Here is a 20,833-nt window from a genome sequence, read left to right on the forward strand (position 1 = left end):
ATTGATCTCATCCCGTCAGTAGAGGATGCCTGGATATTTTTTTAAATGCCTTCCTAACAATCTTAAATAAACATGCCCCATTCAAGAAAATTAGAACCAGGAACAGATATAGCCCTTGGTTCTCCCCAGACCTGACTGCCCTTAACCAACACAAAAACATCCTATGGCGTTCTGCATTAGCATCGAACAGCCCCGTGATATGCAGCTGTTCAGGGAAGCTAGAAACCGTTATACACAGGCAGTTAGAAAAGCCAAGGCTAGCTTTTTCAAGCAGAAATTTGCTTCCTGCAACACTAACTCTAAAAAGTTCTGGGACACTGTAAAGTCCATGGAGAATAAGAACACCTCCTCCCAGCTGCCCACTGCACTGAAGATATGAAACACTGTCACCACTGATAAATCCACCATAATTGAGAATTTCAATAAGCATTTTTCTACGGCTGGCCATGCTTTCCACCTGGCAACTCCTACCCCGGTCAACAGCACTGCACCCCCAACAGCAACTCGCCCAAGCCTTCCCCATTTCTCCTTCTCCCAAATCCATTCAGCTGAAGTTCTGAAAGAGCTGAAAAATCTGGACCCCTACAAATCAGCCGGGCTAGACAATCTGGACCCTTTCTTTCTAAAATTATCTGCCGAAATTGTTGCCACCCCTATTACTAGCCTGTTCAACCTCTCTTTCGTGTCATCTGAGATTCCCAAAGATTGGAAAGCAGCTGCGGTCATCCCCCTCTTCAAAGGGGGACACTCTTGACCCAAACTGCTACAGACCTATATCTATCCTACCATGCCTTTCTAAGGTCTTCGAAAGCCAAGTCAACAAACAGATTACCGACCATTTCGAATCTCACCATACCTTCTCTGCTATGCAATCTGGTTTCAGAGCTGGTCATGGGTGCACCTCAGCCACGCTCAAGGTCCTAAACGATATCTTAACCGCCATCGATAAGAAACATTACTGTGCAGCCGTATTCATTGATCTGGCCAAGGCTTTCGACTCTGTCAACCACCACATCCTCATCGGCAGACTCGACAGCCTTGGTTTCTCAAATGATTGCCTCGCCTGGTTCACCAACTACTTCTCTGATAGAGTTCAGTGTGTCAAATCAGAGGGTCTGCTGTCCGGACCTCTGGCAGTCTCTATGGGGGTGCCACAGGGTTCAATTCTTGGACCGACTCTCTTCTCTGTATACATCAATGAGGTCGCTCTTGCTGCTGGTGAGTCTCTGATCCACCTCTACGCAGACGACACCATTCTGTATACTTCCGGCCCTTCTTTGGACACTGTGTTAACAACCCTCCAGGCAAGCTTCAATGCCATACAACTCTCCTTCCGTGGCCTCCAATTGCTCTTAAATACAAGTAAAACTAAATGCATGCTCTTCGACCGATCGCTACCTGCACCTACCCGCCTGTCCAACATCACTACTCTGGACGGCTCTGACTTAGAATACGTGGACAACTACATATACTTAGGTGTCTGGTTAGACTGTAAACTCTCCTTCCAGACCCATATCAAACATCTCCAATCCAAAGTTAAATCTAGAATTGGCTTCCTATTTCGCAACAAAGCATCCTTCACTCATGCTGCCAAACATACCCTTGTAAAATTGACCATCCTACCAATCCTCGACTTTGGCGATGTCATTTACAAAATAGCCTCCAATACCCTACTCAACAAATTGGATGCAGTCTATCACAGTGCTATCCGTTTTGTCACCAAAGCCCCATATACTACCCACCATTGCGACCTGTACGCTCTCGTTGGCTGGCCCTCGCTTCATACTCGTCGCCAAACCCACTGGCTCCATGTCATCTACAAGACCCTGCTAGGTAAAGTCCCCCTTATCTCAGCTCGCTGGTCACCATAGCATCTCCCACCTGTAGCACACGCTCCAGCAGGTATATCTCTCTAGTCACCCCCAAAACCAATTCTTTCTTTGGCCGCCTCTCCTTCCAGTTCTCTGCTGCCAATGACTGGAACGAACTACAAAAATCTCTTAAATTGGAAACACTTATCTCCCTCACTAGCTTTAAGCACCAACTGTCAGAGCATCTTACAGATTACTGCACCTGTACATAGCCCACCTATAATTTAGCCCAAACAACTACCTCTTTTCCAACTGTATTTAATTTATTTATTTATTTTGCTCCTTTGCACCCCATTATTTTTATTTCTACTTTGCACATTCTTCCATTGCAATACTACCATTCCAGTGTTTAACTTGCTATATTGTATTTACTTTGCCACCATGGCCTTTTTTGCCTTTACCTCCCTTCTCACCTAATTTGCTCACATTGTATATAGACTTGTTTTTTTGTTTTGATTTTTTTACTGTATTATTGACTGTATGTTTGTTTTACTCCATGTGTAACTCTGTGTCGTTGTATGTGTCGAACTGCTTTGCTTTATCTTGGCCAGGTCGCAATTGTAAATGAGAACTTGTTCTCAACTTGCTTACCTGGTTAAATAAAGGTGAAATGAAAAAAATTATAATAATAAAAAATACTCACTGCTCAACTGATGGACCTTACAGATAATTGTATGTGTGGGGTACAGTGATGAGGTAGTCATTTAGAAACCATGATAATCACTATTATTGCTCACAGAGTCCATGCAACTTATTTAGGCTTGGGGTTGAATATTTATTGACTCAAGACATTCAGCTTTTCATTTTGTATTAATTTGTAAAAATGTCTCAAATCATAATTTAACTTTGACATTATGGGCTATTGTGTATGACTCAATTGTATCTATTTTAAATTATTGCTGAAACACAACAACATGTGGAAAAGGTCAAGGGGTGAACTTTCTGAAGGCCTTTTCTTTCCTTCTCTATTTCTCCCTCCCTTACTCTCTCTCCTTCCTTCCCTCTTTCTCCCTCCCTTACTCTCTCTCCTTCCTTCCCTCTTTCTCCCTCCCTTACTCTCTCTCCTTCCTTCCCTCTTTCTCCCTCCCTTACTCTCTCCTTCCTTCCCTCTTTCTCCCTCCCTTACTCTCTCTCCTTCCTTCCCTCTTTCTCCCTCCCTTACTCTCTCTCCTTCCTTCCCTCTTTCTCCCTCCCTTACTCTCTCTCCTTCCTTCCCTCTTTCTCCCTCCCTTACTCTCTCTCCTTCCTTCCCTCTTTCTCCCTCCCTTACTCTCTCTCCTTCCTTCCCTCTTTCTCCCTCCCTTACTCTCTCTCCTTCCTTCCCTCTTTCTCCCTCCCTCACTCTCTCTCCTTCCTTCCCTCTTTCTCCATCCCTTACTCTCTCTCCTTCCTTCCCTTCTTATCCATCTCTCGCTTCCTCTCTTCCTAGATTACATTTAAATGATTAGATTATTGTTCACTAACATATATTGTGCCTTACTTTCTAAGCCCCATTTGTCTCCCCAGTCCCCATCCCTCTCTCTCTGTCTCTCTCTGACATCACTCATTCTCTCTATCTGTCCCTGAGCCATGATCATGTGACAACTGGAGTTGATGAATGCTGTTTTAATGTGTTGATGCTGGCTGTTGGCACTAGTACTGACCCAAAGAGGTTCAAAATGTTTCATCTCTCACTCCACCCCCCCACCCCCCTCTCTCTCTCTTTTCCCCCCCCAGGCTCTCCCTCTGCTCCGACCTCTGTCTCCTGGGAGTATGAGAGTAGTGATGGTGGGGTGTCTCTGCGCTGGCGCCCTCCAGTGGACATGGGTGGTCGTAGCGAGGTGTGGTATGGGGTGGTGTGTAGGATCTGTCCCTCTGCCACCTTCACCGCCCCGGGGGCGTGCTCCTGGTGTGGAGAGGCAGTCACCTTCACCCCATCCCAGACTGGCATCAAGCAGACCAAGGTCACCCTCAACAACCTGCTCACCAGAGTCACCTACCTTATACAGGTATGACTACAACTCCCATGAGCACTAGATTTACATACCTCTTACAGGTAGGACTATAACTCCCATGAGTATTAGAGTTAACTATCTCATACAGGTAGAACTAAAACTTCCCTGATCCCTATCCCCTATAGACACTACATTTCCCATCACCTACCTCATACAGGTATAAAACTTGTGCAATAGAGTCACCTACCTCATATAGATACTGGATTAAATATACATCCACTTAGTTAACCTAACCTTGTCTTATGTTTTCCTGCTGTTGATTGACAGGTGCAAGCAGTTAATGATGTCTCAGCTCTGAGTCCTTTCCCACCTCAATTCACCAGCATCAATTTCACTACTAGCCAATCAGGTGAGAGCATGAGTCAGGCTTAAAGGGCCCTTCTGACACTTTTCATCTCCAGCACCAAACCAGTGTCTACATACGTGAAAACAGCGTTTCTATGATCTGTGGTTAAAAGGCTTCTCATTAACATCACACTGTAGGATTAAAAGTAATTTTCAAATCCTGCAAGAAGTTTCTCGTGTTGCTCCCCATGTCACTGTGAATTTCATAGTGTTTGAAAATCACTTTATATGTTGTAACTTACTTGTGTGTACTTCATGTCTGTCAGTCTACATCAGTTTCTTTGAGTATGGGTTTCTATCTCTCCCTCTTTTCTGCTCTCCATCTTTTCCGGTCCTGCTCTCTGGGCTCGATATCCTGTCAGCTCACATTATGCTCAGAAGAGAGATATAGAGAGGGATGGAGAGAGAGGGAGAGAGTTTACAGACAGACAGTATAGACAGACAGAGAGATATAGAGAGGGACGGAGAGAGAGGGAGAGAGTTTACAGACAGACAGTATAGACAGACAGAGAGATATAGAGAGGGACGGAATGAGAGGGAGAGAGTTTACAGACAGACAGTATAGACAGACAGTTTATAGACAGACAGAGAGATATAGAGAGGGACGGAGAGAGAGGGAGAGAGTTTACAGACAGACAGTATAGACAGACAGTTTATAGACAGACAGAGAGATATAGAGAGGGACGGAGAGAGAGGGAGAGAGTTTACAGACAGACAGTATAGACAGACAGTTTATAGACAGACAGAGAGATATAGAGAGGGACGGAGAGAGAGGGAGAGAGTTTACAGACCGACAGTATAGACAGACAGTTTATAGACAGACAGTTTATAGACAGACAGAGAGATATAGAGAGGGACGGAATGAGAGGGAGAGAGTTTACAGACAGACAGTATAGACAGACAGTTTATAGACAGACAGAGAGATATAGAGAGGGACAGAGAGAGAGGGAGAGAGTTTACAGACAGACAGTATAGACAGACAGAGAGATATAGAGAGGGACGAAGAGAGAGGGAGAGAGTTTACAGACAGACAGTATAGACAGACAGTTTATAGACAGACAGAGAGATAGAGAGAGGGACAGAGAGAGAGGGAGTTTACAGACAGACAGTATAGACAGACAGTTTATAGACAGACAGAGAGATAGAGAGAGGGACGGAGAGAGGGAGTTTACAGACAGACAGAGAGATATAGAGAGGGACGGAGAGAGAGAGAGTTTACAGACCGACAGTATAGACAGACAGTTTCTAGACAGACAGAGAGATATAGAGAGGGACGGAGAGAGAGAGAGTTTACAGACAGACAGAGAGATATAGAGAGGGACGGAGAGAGAGAGAGAGAGTTTACAGACAGACAGTATAGACAGACAGTTTATAGACAGACAGAGAGATATAGAGAGGGACAGAGAGAGAGAGAGTTTACAGACAGACAGAGAGATATAGAGAGGGACGGAGAGAGAGAGAGAGAGTTTACAGACAGACAGTATAGACAGACAGTTTATAGACAGACAGAGAGATATAGAGAGGGACGGAGAGAGAGAGAGAGAGTTTACAGACAGACAGTATAGACAGACAGTTTATAGACAGACAGAGATATAGAGAGGGACGGAGAGAGAGGGAGTTTACAGACAGACAGTATAGACAGACAGTTTATAGACAGACAGAGAGATATAGAGAGGGACAGAGAGAGAGAGAGTTTACAGACAGACAGTATAGACAGACAGTTTATAGACAGACAGAGAGATATAGAGAGGGACGGAGAGAGAGGGAGAGAGTTTACAGACAGACAGTATAGACAGACAGTTTCTAGACAGACAGAGAGATATAGAGAGGGACGGAGAGAGAGAGAGTTTACAGACAGACAGAGAGATATAGAGAGGGACGGAGAGAGAGGGAGAGAGTTTACAGACAGACAGTATAGACAGACAGTTTATAGACAGACAGAGAGATATAGAGAGGGACGGAGAGAGAGGGAGAGAGTTTACAGACAGACAGTATAGACAGACAGTTTATAGACAGACAGAGAGATATAGAGAGGGACGGAGAGAGAGAGAGTTTACAGACAGACAGTATAGACAGACAGTTTATAGACAGACAGAGAGATATAGAGAGGGACGGAGAGAGAGGGAGAGAGTTTACAGACAGACAGTATAGACAGACAGTTTATAGACAGACAGAGAGAGATAGAGAGGGAGAGAGTTTACAGACAGACAGTATAGACAGACAGTTTATAGACAGACAGAGAGATATAGAGAGGGACGGAGAGAGAGGGAGAGAGTTTATAGACAGACAGTTTATAGACAGACAGTTTATAGACAGACAGAGAGATATAGAGAGGGACGGAATGAGAGGGAGAGAGTTTACAGACAGACAGTATAGACAGACAGTTTATAGACAGACAGAGAGATATAGAGAGGGACAGAGAGAGAGGGAGAGAGTTTACAGACAGACAGTATAGACAGACAGAGAGATATAGAGAGGGACGAAGAGCGAGGGAGAGAGTTTACAGACAGACAGTATAGACAGACAGTTTATAGACAGACAGAGAGATATAGAGAGGGACGGAGAGAGAGAGAGTTTACAGACAGACAGAGAGATATAGAGAGGGACGGAGAGAGAGAGAGAGAGTTTACAGACAGACAGTATAGACAGACAGTTTATAGACAGACAGAGAGATATAGAGAGGGACAGAGAGAGAGAGAGTTTACAGACAGACAGAGAGATATAGAGAGGGACGGAGAGGGAGAGAGAGAGTTTACAGACAGACAGTATAGACAGACAGTTTATAGACAGACAGAGAGATATAGAGAGGGACGTAGAGAGAGAGAGAGAGAGAGAGAGTTTACAGACAGACAGTATAGACAGACAGTTTATAGACAGACAGAGAGATATAGAGAGGGACAGAGAGAGAGAGAGTTTACAGACAGACAGTATAGACAGACAGTTTATAGACAGACAGACAGAGAGATATAGTTTACAGACAGACAGGACAGAGAGAGAGAGAGAGTTTACAGACAGACAGAGAGATATAGAGAGGGACGGAGAGAGAGAGAGAGAGAGTTTACAGACAGACAGTATAGACAGACAGTTTATAGACAGACAGAGATATAGAGAGGGACGGAGAGAGAGGGAGTTTACAGACAGACAGTATAGACAGACAGTTTATAGACAGACAGAGAGATATAGAGAGGGACAGAGAGAGAGAGAGTTTACAGACAGACAGTATAGACAGACAGTTTATAGACAGACAGAGAGATATAGAGAGGGACGGAGAGAGAGAGAGAGAGTTTACAGACAGACAGTATAGACAGACAGTTTATAGACAGACAGAGATATAGAGAGGGACGGAGAGAGAGGGAGTTTACAGACAGACAGTATAGACAGACAGTTTATAGACAGACAGAGAGATATAGAGAGGGACAGAGAGAGAGAGAGTTTACAGACAGACAGTATAGACAGACAGTTTATAGACAGACAGAGAGATATAGAGAGGGACGGAGAGAGAGGGAGAGAGTTTACAGACAGACAGTATAGACAGACAGTTTATAGACAGACAGAGAGATAGAGAGGGACGGAGAGAGAGGGAGTTTACAGACAGACAGTATAGACAGACAGTTTATAGACAGATAGAGAGGGACGGAGAGAGAGGGAGAGAGTTTACAGACAGACAGTATAGACAGACAGTTTATAGACAGACAGAGAGATATAGAGAAGGACAGAGAGAGAGAGAGTTTACAGACAGACAGTACAGACAGACAGTTTATAGACAGACAGAGAGATATAGAGAGGGACAGAGAGAGAGAGAGTTTACAGACAGACAGTATAGACAGACAGTTTATAGACAGACAGAGAGATATAGAGAGGGACGGAGAGAGAGGGAGTTTACAGACAGACAGTATAGACAGACAGTTTATAGACAGACAGTATAGACAGACAGTTTATAGACAGACAGTATAGACAGACAGAGAGATATAGAGAGGGACGGAATGAGAGGGAGAGAGTTTACAGACAGACAGTATAGACAGACAGTTTATAGACAGACAGAGAGATATAGAGAGGGACGGAGAGAGAGAGAGTTTACAGACAGACAGTATAGACAGACAGTTTATAGACAGACAGAGAGATATAGAGAGGGACGGAGAGAGAGGGAGAGAGTTTACAGACAGACAGTATAGACAGACAGTTTATAGACAGACAGAGAGATATAGAGAGGGACGGAGAGAGAGAGAGAGAGTTTACAGACAGACAGTATAGACAGACAGTTTATAGACAGACAGAGATATAGAGAGGGACGGAGAGAGAGGGAGTTTACAGACAGACAGTATAGACAGACAGTTTATAGACGGACAGAGAGATATAGAGAGGGACAGAGAGCGAGGGAGAGAGTTTACAGACCGACAGTATAGACAGACAGTTTATAGACAGACAGAGAGATACCAAAAAACAATTAGGCAACAACAAATTCAATCCCTTTTAGACAATTTCCTGGGTAAAACGTTCCACTGTAATAGTGAAGGTGTAAACCTGGCAGTAGAAAATCTTAACAGTATATTTGACCTCTCAGCTTCCCTATCAAATCTAAAAATCTCAAATAGAAAACCGAAGAAAATTAACAATAATGACAAATGGTTTGATGAAGAATGCAAAAATCTAAGAAAGAAATTGAGAAACCTGTCCAACCAAAAACATAGAGACCCGGAAAACCTGAGTCTACGCCTTCACTATGGTGAATCACTAAAACAATACAGAAATACACTACGGAAAAAGAAGGAACAGCATGTCAGAAATCAGCTCAATGCAATTGAAGAATCCATAGACTCTAACCACTTCTGGGAAAATTGGAAAACACTAAACAAACAACAACACGAAGAATTATCTATCCAAAATGGAGATGTATGGGTAAACCACTTCTCCAATCTTTTTGGTTCTATAACAAAGAACAAAGAGCAAAAACATATACATGATCAAATACAGATCTTAGAATCAACTATTAAAGACTACCAGAACCCACTGGATTCTCCAATTACATTGAATGAGTTACAGGACAAAATAAAAACCCTTCAACCCAAAAAGGCCTGTGGTGTCGATGGTATCCTCAATGAAATGATCAAATATACAGACAACAAATTCCAATTGGCTATACTAAAACTCTTTAACATCATACTTAGCTCTGGCATCTTCCCCAATATTTGGAACCAAGGACTGATCACCCCAATCCACAAAAGTGCAGACAAATTTGACCCCAATAACTACCGTGGAATATGTGTCAACAGTAACTTTGGGAAAATCCTCTGCATTATTATTAACAGCAGACTCGTACATTTCCTCAATGAAAACAATGTACTGAGCAAATGTCAAATTGGCTTTTACCAAATTACCGTACAACAGACCATGTATTCACCCTGCACACCCTAATTGACAACCAAACAAACCAAAACAAAGGCAAAGTCTTCTCATGCTTTGTTGATTTCAAAAAAGCCTTCGACTCAATCTGGCATGAGGGTCTGCTATACAAACTGATGGAAAGTGGTGTTGGAGGTAAAACATACGACATTATAAAATCCATGTACACAAACAACAAGTGTGCGGTTAAAATTGGCAAAAACACACACATTTCTTCACACAGGGTCGTGGGGTTAGACAGGGATGCAGCTTAAGCCCCACCCTCTTCAACATATATCAACGAATTGGCGCGGGCACTAGAAAAGTCTGCAGCACCCGGCCTCCCCTGCTAGAATCCGAAGTCAAATGTCTGCTGTTTGCTGATGATCTGGTGCTTCTGTCACCAACCAAGGAGGGCCTACAGCAGCACCTAGATCTTATGCACAGATTCTGTCAGACCTGGGCCCTGACAGTAAATCTCAGTAAGACCAAAATAATGGTGTTCCAAAAAGGTCCAGTCACCAGGACCACAAATACAAATTCCATCTAGACACTGTTGCCCTAGAGCACACAAAAACTATACATACCTTGGCCTAAACATCAGTGCCACAGGTAACTTCCACAAAGCTGTGAACGATCTGAGAGACAAGGCAAGAAGGGCATTCTATGCCATCAAAAGAAACATCAATTTCAACATACCAATTAGGATTTGGCTAAAAATACTTGAATCAGTCATAGAGCCCATTGCCCTTTATGGTTGTGAGGTCTGGGGTCCGCTCACCAACCAAGACTTCACAAAATGGGACAAACACCAAATTGAGACTCTGCACGCAGAATTCTGCAAAAATATCCTCTGTGTACAACGTAAAACACCAAATAATGCATGCAGAGCAGAATTAGGCCGATACCCACTAATTATCAAAATCCAGAAAAGAGCCATTAAATTCTACAACCACCTAAAAGGAAGCGATTCACAAACCTTCCATAACAAAGCCATCACCTACAGAGAGATGAACCTGGAGAAGAGTCCCTAAGCAAGCTGGTCCTGGGGCTCTGTTCACAAACACAAACACACCCTACAGAGCCCCAGGACAACAGCACAATTAGACCCAACCAAATCATGAGAAAACAAAAAGATAATTACTTAACACATTGGAAAGAATTAACCAAAAACAGAGCAAACTAGAATGCTATTTGGCCCTAAACAGAGAGTACACAGCGGCAGAATACCTGACCACTGTGACTGACCCAAAATTAAGAAAAGCTTTGACTATGTACAGACTCAGTGAGCATAGCCTTGCTATTGAGAAAGGCCGCCGTAGGCAGACATGGCTCTCAAGAGAAGACAGGCTATGTGCTCACTGCCCACAAAATGAGGTGGAAACTGAGCTGCACTTCCTAACCTCCTGCCCAATGTATGACCATATTAGAGATACATATTTCCCCCAGATCACACAGATCCACAAAGAATTCGAAAACAAATCCAATTTTGAAAAACTCCCATATCTACTGGGTGAAATTCCACAGTGTGCCATCACAGCAGCAAGATTTGTGACCTGTTGCCACGAGAAAAGGTCAACCAGTGAAGAACAAACACCATTGTAAATACAACCCATATTTATGCTTATTTATTTTATCTTGTGTCCTTTAACTATTTGTACATTGTATATATATATATATATATATATATATAATATATGACATTTGTAATGTCTTTACTGTTTTGAAACTTCTGTATGTGTAATGTTTACTGTTCATTTTTGTTGTTTTTCACCTTATATATTCACTTTGTATGTTGTCTACCTCACTTGCTTTGGCAATGTTAACACATGTTTCCCATGCCAATAAAGCCCTTGAATTGAATTGAATTGAGATATAGAGAGGGACGGAATGAGAGGGAGAGAGTTTACAGACAGACAGTATAGACAGACAGTTTATAGACAGACAGAGAGATATAGAGAGGGACAGAGAGAGAGGGAGAGAGTTTACAGACAGACAGTATAGACAGACAGAGAGATATAGAGAGGGACGGAATGAGAGGGAGAGAGTTTACAGACAGACAGTATAGACAGACAGTTTATAGACAGACAGAGAGATATAGAGAGGGACGGAGAGAGAGGGAGAGAGTTTACAGACAGACAGTATAGACAGACAGTTTATAGACAGACAGAGAGATATAGAGAGGGACGGAGAGAGGGAGAGAGTTTACAGACAGACAGTATAGACAGACAGTTTATAGACAGACAGAGAGATAGAGAGAGGGACGGAGAGAGAGAGAGTTTACAGACAGACAGTATAGACAGACAGTTTATAGACAGACAGAGATATAGAGAGGGACGGAGAGAGAGGAGAGAGTTTACAGACAGACAGTTTAGACAGACAGTTTCTAGACAGACAGACAGAGAGATATAGAGAGGGACGGAGAGAGAGGGAGTTTACAGACAGACAGTATAGACAGACAGTTTATAGACAGACAGAGAGATATAGAGAGGGACGGAGAGACAGAGAGAGTTTCTAGACAGAGACAGTTTCTAGACAGACAGACAGTTTATAGACAGACAGTTTATAGACAGACAGTTTATAGACAGACAGAGATATAGAGAGGGACAGAGAGAGAGAGGAGTTTACAGACAGACAGTATAGACAGACAGTTTATAGACAGACAGAGAGATATAGAGAGACAGAGAGGAGTTTTAGAGACAGACAGTTTCTAGACAGACAGTTTATAGACAGACAGAGAGATATAGAGAGACAGACAGAGACAGACAGAGGACAGTTTACAGACAGACAGTTTTAGACAGACAGTTTATAGACAGACAGAGAGAGTTTCTAGACAGACAGGGACAGAGAGAGAGGGAGAGAGTTTACAGACAGACAGTTTAGACAGACAGTTTATAGACAGACAGAGATATAGAGAGGGAGTTTGGAGAGAGAGTTTCTAGACAGAGGAGTTTACAGACAGACAGTTTAGACAGACAGTTTATAGACAGACAGAGAGAGTTTATAGAGAGGGAGTTTCTAGACAGACAGGACAGAGAGAGAGAGAGAGTTTACAGACAGACAGTTTAGACAGACAGTTTATAGACAGACAGAGAGATATAGAGAGGGACGGAGAGAGAGGGAGAGAGTTTACAGACAGACAGTTTAGACAGACAGTTTATAGACAGACAGAGAGATAGAGAGGGACGGAGAGAGAGGGAGAGAGTTTACAGACAGACAGTTTAGACAGACAGTTTTTATAGACAGACAGACAGAGAGATAGACAGACAGGGACAGGTTTCTAGAGAGAGGAGTTTACAGACAGACAGTTTCTAGACAGACAGTTTCTAGACAGACAGAGAGAGATAGGAGAGGGACGGAGAGAGAGGGAGTTTACAGACAGACAGTATAGACAGACAGTTTATAGACAGACAGTTTCTAGACAGACAGAGAGATATAGAGAGGGACGGAGAGAGAGGGAGTTTACAGACAGACAGTATAGACAGACAGTTTCTAGACAGACAGTTTCTAGACAGACAGTTTCTAGACAGACAGTTTCTAGACAGACAGGGACAGACAGTTTCTAGACAGGACAGACAGACAGTTTCTAGACAGACAGTTTCTAGACAGACAGTTTCTAGACAGACAGTTTCTAGACAGACAGTTTCTAGACAGACAGTTTCTAGACAGACAGTTTCTAGACAGACAGTTTCTAGACAGACAGTATAGACAGACAGTTTCTAGACAGACAGTTTCTAAACAGACAGTTTCTAGACAGACAGTTTCTAGACAGACAGACAGACAGTTTCTAGACAGACAGTTTCTAGACAGACAGTTTCTAGACAGACAGACAGTTTCTAGACAGACAGACAGTTTCTAGACAGACAGACAGTTTCTAGACAGACAGACAGTTTCTAGACAGACAGTTTCTAGACAGACAGTTTCTAGACAGACAGTTTCTAGACAGACAGACAGTTTCTAGACAGACAGACAGTTTCTAGACAGACAGTTTCTAGACAGACAGTTTCTAGACAGACAGTTTCTAGACAGACAGTTTCTAGACAGACAGTTTCTAGACAGACAGTTTCTAGACAGACAGACAGTTTCTAGACAGACAGTTTCTAGACAGACAGTTTCTAGACAGACAGACAGTTTCTAGACAGACAGTTTCTAGACAGACAGTTTCTAGACAGACAGTTTCTAGACAGACAGTTTCTAGACAGACAGACAGTTTCTAGACAGACAGTTTCTAGACAGACAGTTTCTAGACAGACAGTTTCTAGACAGACAGTTTCTAGACAGACAGTTTCTAGACAGACAGTTTCAGACAGACAGTTTCTAGACAGACAGTTTCTAGACAGACAGACAGTTTCTAGACAGACAGACAGTTTCTAGACAGACAGACAGTTTCTAGACAGACAGACAGTTTCTAGACAGACAGTTTCTAGACAGACAGTTTCTAGACAGACAGTTTCTAGACAGACAGTTTCTAGACAGACAGTTTCTAGACAGACAGTTTCTAGACAGACAGACAGTTTCTAGACAGACAGACAGTTTCTAGACAGACAGACAGTTTCTAGACAGACAGTTTCAGACAGACAGTTTCTAGACAGACAGTTTCTAGACAGACAGTTTCTAGACAGACAGTTTCTAGACAGACAGTTTCTAGACAGACAGTTTCTAGACAGACAGTTTCTAGACAGACAGTTTCTAGACAGACAGTTTCTAGACAGACAGTTTCTAGACAGACAGTTTCTAGACAGACAGTTTCTAGACAGACAGTTTCTAGACAGACAGTTTCTAGACAGACAGACAGTTTCTAGACAGACAGACAGTTTCTAGACAGACAGACAGTTTCTAGACAGACAGTTTCTAGACAGACAGTTTCTAGACAGACAGACAGTTTCTAGACAGACAGTTTCTAGACAGACAGTTTCTAGACAGACAGACAGTTTCTAGACAGACAGTTTCTAGACAGACAGTTTCTAGACAGACAGTTTCTAGACAGACAGTTTCTAGACAGACAGTTTCTAGACAGACAGTTTCTAGACAGACAGTTTCTAGACAGACAGACAGTTTCTAGACAGACAGACAGTTTTAGACAGACTAGACAGACAGTTTCTCTAGACAGACAGTTTCTAGACAGACAGTTTCTAGACAGACAGTTTCTAGACAGACAGACAGTTTCTAGACAGACAGTTTCTAGACAGACAGTTTCTAGACAGACAGTTTCTAGACAGACAGTTTCTAGACAGACAGACAGTTTCTAGACAGACAGTTTCTAGACAGACAGTTTCTAGACAGACAGTTTCTAGACAGACAGTTTCTAGACAGACAGACAGTTTCTAGACAGACAGACAGTTTCTAGACAGACAGACAGTTTCTAGACAGACAGTTTCTAGACAGACAGTTTCTAGACAGACAGACAGTTTCTAGACAGACAGACAGTTTCTAGACAGACAGTTTCTAGACAGACAGTTTCTAGACAGACAGTTTCTAGACAGACAGTTTCTAGACAGACAGTTTCTAGACAGACAGTTTCTAGACAGACAGTTTCTAGACAGACAGTTTCTAGACAGACAGTTTCTAGACAGACAGTTTCTAGACAGACAGTTTCTAGACAGACAGACAGTTTCTAGACAGACAGTTTCTAGACAGACAGACAGTTTCTAGACAGACAGTTTCTAGACAGACAGACAGTTTCTAGACAGACAGTTTCTAGACAGACAGACAGTTTCTAGACAGACAGACAGTTTCTAGACAGACAGTTTCTAGACAGACAGTTTCTAGACAGACAGACAGTTTCTAGACAGACAGTTTCTAGACAGACAGACAGTTTCTAGACAGACAGACAGTTTCTAGACAGACAGACAGTTTCTAGACAGACAGACAGTTTCTAGACAGACAGTTTCTAGACAGACAGTTTCTAGACAGACAGTTTCTAGACAGACAGTTTCTAGACAGACAGTTTCTAGACAGACAGACAGTTTCTAGACAGACAGTTTCTAGACAGACAGACAGTTTCTAGACAGACAGTTTCTAGACAGACAGTTTCTAGACAGACAGACAGTTTCTAGACAGACAGACAGTTTCTAGACAGACAGACAGTTTCTAGACAGACAGACAGTTTCTAGACAGACAGACAGTTTCTAGACAGACAGACAGTTTCTAGACAGACAGTTTCTAGACAGACAGACAGTTTCTAGACAGACAGACAGTTTCTATTCAGACAGACAGTTTCTAGACAGACAGTTTCTAGACAGACAGTTTCTAGACAGACAGTTTCAGACAGACAGTTTCTAGACAGACAGACAGTTTCTAGACAGACAGTTTCTAGACAGACAGACAGTTTCTAGACAGACAGTTTCTAGACAGACAGTTTCTAGACAGACAGTTTCTAGACAGACAGACAGTTTCTAGACAGACAGTTTCTAGACAGACAGACAGTTTCTAGACAGACAGACAGTTTCTAGACAGACAGACAGTTTCTAGACAGACAGTTTCTAGACAGACAGTTTCTAGACAGACAGTTTCTAGACAGACAGTTTCTAGACAGACAGTTTCTAGACAGACAGACAGTTTCTAGACAGACAGACAGACAGTTTCTAGACAGACAGACAGTTTCTAGACAGACAGACAGTTTCTAGACAGACAGACAGTTTCTAGACAGACAGTTTCTAGACAGACAGACAGTTTCTAGACAGACAGACAGTTTCTAGACAGACAGACAGTTTCTAGACAGACAGACAGTTTCTAGACAGACAGACAGTTTCTAGACAGACAGACAGTTTCTAGACAGACAGACAGTTTCTAGACAGACAGACAGTTTCTAGACAGACAGACAGTTTCTAGACAGACAGTTTCTAGACAGACAGACAGTTTCTAGACAGACAGACAGTTTCTAGACAGACAGTTTCTAGACAGACAGTTTCTAGACAGACAGTTTCTAGACAGACAGTTTCTAGACAGACAGTTTCTAGACAGACAGTTTCTAGACAGACAGTTTCTAGACAGACAGTTTCTAGACAGACAGTTTCTAGACAGACAGACAGTTTCTAGACAGACAGTTTCTAGACAGACAGTTTCTAGACAGACAGACAGTTTCTAGACAGACAGACAGTTTCTAGACAGACAGACAGTTTCTAGACAGACAGACAGTTTCTAGACAGACAGACAGTTTCTAGACAGACAGACAGTTTCTAGACAGACAGACAGTTTCTAGACAGACAGACAGTTTCTAGACAGACAGACAGTTTCTAGACAGACAGACAGTTTCTAGACAGACAGTTTCTAGACAGACAGTTTCTAGACAGACAGACAGTTTCTAGACAGACAGACAGTTTCTAGACAGACAGTTTCTAGACAGACAGTTTCTAGACAGACAGTTTCTAGACAGACAGACAGTTTCTAGACAGACAGTTTCTAGACAGACAGACAGTTTCTAGACAGACAGACAGTTTCTAGACAGACAGTTTCTAGACAGACAGACAGTTTCTAGACAGACAGACAGACAGTTTCTAGACAGACAGACAGTTTCAGACAGACAGTTTCTAGACAGACAGACAGTTTCTAGACAGACAGACAGTTTCTAGACAGACAGACAGTTTCTAGACAGACAGTTTCTAGACAGACAGTTTCTAGACAGACAGTTTCTAGACAGACAGACAGTTTCTAGACAGACAGACAGTTTCTAGACAGACAGACAGTTTCTAGACAGACAGACAGTTTCTAGACAGACAGTTTCTAGACAGACAGTTTCTACAGAGTTTCAGACAGACAGTTTCTAGACAGACAGACAGACAGTTTCTAGACAGACAGACAGTTTCTAGACAGACAGTTTAGACAGACAGACTAGACAGACAGTTTCTAGACAGACAGTTTCTAGACAGACAGTTTCTAGACAGACAGACAGTTTCTAGACAGACAGTTTCTAGACAGACAGACAGTTTCTAGACAGACAGTTTCTAGACAGACAGTTTCTAGACAGACAGTTTCTAGACAGACAGTTTCTAGACAGACAGTTTCTAGACAGACAGACAGTTTCTAGACAGACAGACAGTTTCTAGACAGACAGACAGTTTCTAGACAGACAGTTTCTAGACAGACAGACAGACAGTTTCTAGACAGACAGACAGTTTCTAGACAGACAGACAGTTTCTAGACAGACAGACAGTTTCTAGACAGACAGACAGTTTCTAGACAGACAGACAGTTTCTAGACAGACAGACAGTTTCTAGACAGACAGACAGTTTCTAGACAGACAGTTTCTAGACAGACAGTTTCTAGACAGACAGACAGTTTCTAGACAGACAGACAGTTTCTAGACAGACAGACAGTTTCTAGACAGACAGACAGTTTCTAGACAGACAGACAGTTTCTAGACAGACAGTTTCTAGACAGACAGACAGTTTCTAGACAGACAGTTTCTAGACAGACAGACAGTTTCTAGACAGACAGACAGTTTCTAGACAGACAGACAGTTTCTAGACAGACAGTTTCTAGACAGACAGTTTCTAGACAGACAGACAGTTTCTAGACAGACAGACAGTTTCTAGACAGACAGACAGACAGTTTCTAGACAGACAGACAGTTTCTAGACAGACAGACAGTTTCTAGACAGACAGACAGTTTCTAGACAGACAGACAGTTTCTAGACAGACAGACAGTTTCTAGACAGACAGACAGTTTCTAGACAGACAGACAGACACAGACAGTTTCTAGACAGACAGTTTCTAGACAGACAGTTTCTAGACAGACAGACAGTTTCTAGACAGACAGACAGTTTCTAGACAGACAGACAGTTTCTAGACAGACAGACAGTTTCTAGACAGACAGTTTCTAGACAGACAGACAGTTTCTAGACAGACAGACAGTTTCTAGACAGACAGACAGTTTCTAGACAGACAGACAGTTTCTAGACAGACAGTTTCTAGACAGACAGACAGTTTCTAGACAGACAGACAGTTTCTAGACAGACAGTTTCTAGACAGACAGACAGTTTCTAGACAGACAGACAGTTTCTAGACAGACAGTTTCTAGACAGACAGACAGTTTCTAGACAGACAGACAGTTTCTAGACAGACAGTTTCTAGACAGACAGTTTCTAGACAGACAGTTTCTAGACAGACAGTTTCTAGACAGACAGTTTCTAGACAGACAGACAGTTTCTAGACAGACAGACAGTTTCTAGACAGACAGACAGTTTCTAGACAGACAGACAGTTTCTAGACAGACAGACAGTTTCTAGACAGACAGACAGTTTCTAGACAGACAGACAGTTTCTAGACAGACAGTTTCTAGACAGACAGACAGTTTCTAGACAGACAGTTTCTAGACAGACAGACAGTTTCTAGACAGACAGTTTCAGTTTCAGTAGACAGACAGACAGTTTCTAGACAGACAGACAGTTTCTAGACAGACAGACAGTTTCTAGACAGACAGACAGTTTCTAGACAGACAGTTTCTAGACAGACAGACAGTTTCTAGACAGACAGACAGTTTCTAGACAGACAGACAGTTTCTAGACAGACAGACAGTTTCTAGACAGACAGACAGTTTCTAGACAGACAGACAGTTTCTAGACAGACAGTTTCTAGACAGACAGACAGACAGACAGTTTCTAGACAGACAGACAGTTTCTAGACAGACAGACAGTTTCTAGACAGACAGTTTCTAGACAGACAGACAGTTTCTAGACAGACAGACACAGACAGTTTCTAGACAGACAGACAGTTTCTAGACAGACAGACAGTTTCTAGACAGACAGTTTCTAGACAGAGTTTCAGACAGTTTCTAGACAGACAGACAGACAGTTTCTAGACAGACAGACAGTTTCTAGACAGACAGTTTCTAGACAGACAGACAGTTTCTAGACAGACAGTTTCTAGACAGACAGTTTCTAGACAGACAGTTTCTAGACAGACAGTTTCTAGACAGACAGACAGTTTCTAGACAGACAGACAGTTTCTAGACAGACAGACAGTTTCTAGACAGACAGTTTCTAGACAGACAGACAGTTTCTAGACAGACAGACAGTTTCTAGACAGAGACAGTTTCTAGACAGACAGACAGTTTCTAGACAGACAGTTTCTAGACAGACAGTTTCTAGACAGACAGTTTCTAGACAGACAGACAGTTTCTAGACAGACAGACAGTTTCTAGACAGACAGACAGTTTCTAGACAGACAGACAGTTTCTAGACAGACAGACAGTTTCTAGACAGACAGACAGTTTCTAGACAGACAGTTTCTAGACAGACAGACAGTTTCTAGACAGACAGTTTCTAGACAGACAGACAGTTTCTAGACAGACAGTTTCTAGACAGACAGTTTCTAGACAGACAGTTTCTAGACAGACAGTTTCTAGACAGACAGACAGTTTCTAGACAGACAGACAGTTTCTAGACAGACAGTTTCTAGACAGACAGTTTCTAGACAGACAGACAGTTTCTAGACAGACAGACAGTTTCTAGACAGACAGACAGTTTCTAGACAGACAGTTTCTAGACAGACAGACAGTTTCTAGACAGACAGACAGTTTCTAGACAGACAGACAGTTTCTAGACAGACAGACAGTTTCTAGACAGACAGACAGTTTCTAGACAGACAGACAGTTTCTAGACAGACAGACAGTTTCTAGACAGACAGTTTCTAGACAGACAGACAGTTTCTAGACAGACAGACAGTTTCTAGACAGACAGACAGTTTCTAGACAGACAGTTTCTAGACAGACAGTTTCTAGACAGACAGACAGTTTCTAGACAGACAGTTTCTAGACAGACAGTTTCTAGACAGACAGTTTCTAGACAGACAGACAGTTTCTAGACAGACAGACAGTTTCTAGACAGACAGACAGTTTCTAGACAGACAGACAGTTTCTAGACAGACAGACAGTTTCTAGACAGACAGTTTCTAGACAGACAGACAGTTTCTAGACAGACAGTTTCTAGACAGACAGACAGTTTCTAGACAGACAGACAGTTTCTAGACAGACAGACAGTTTCTAGACAGACAGACAGTTTCTAGACAGACAGACAGTTTCTAGACAGACAGACAGTTTCTAGACAGACAGTTTCTAGACAGACAGACAGTTTCTAGACAGACAGACAGTTTCTAGACAGACAGACAGTTTCTAGACAGACAGACAGTTTCTAGACAGACAGACAGTTTCTAGACAGACAGTTTCTAGACAGACAGTTTCTAGACAGACAGTTTCTAGACAGACAGTTTCTAGACAGACAGTTTCTAGACAGACAGTTTCTAGACA

General features: G+C 42.4%; 1 protein-coding gene across 2 annotated transcripts in view; it reads left to right on the forward strand.

Annotated features, from left to right (window-relative positions):
- Positions 1–20,833, forward strand: part of LOC115125711 (ephrin type-B receptor 5-like) — an 88,579-nt gene that overhangs the window by 60,301 nt on the left and 7,445 nt on the right. For both annotated transcript variants that reach the window (XM_065027851.1, XM_065027852.1), the window contains exons 7-8: positions 3,588–3,859; positions 4,133–4,214. In XM_065027851.1, coding sequence (XP_064883923.1) covers positions 3,588–3,859; positions 4,133–4,214 — 354 coding nt within the window. The remainder of the gene's footprint in view (positions 1–3,587; positions 3,860–4,132; positions 4,215–20,833) is intronic.

This window comes from Oncorhynchus nerka, linkage group LG14 (genome assembly GCF_034236695.1).
Source record: "Oncorhynchus nerka isolate Pitt River linkage group LG14, Oner_Uvic_2.0, whole genome shotgun sequence".
Classification (NCBI taxonomy): Eukaryota; Metazoa; Chordata; class Actinopteri; order Salmoniformes; family Salmonidae; genus Oncorhynchus; species Oncorhynchus nerka.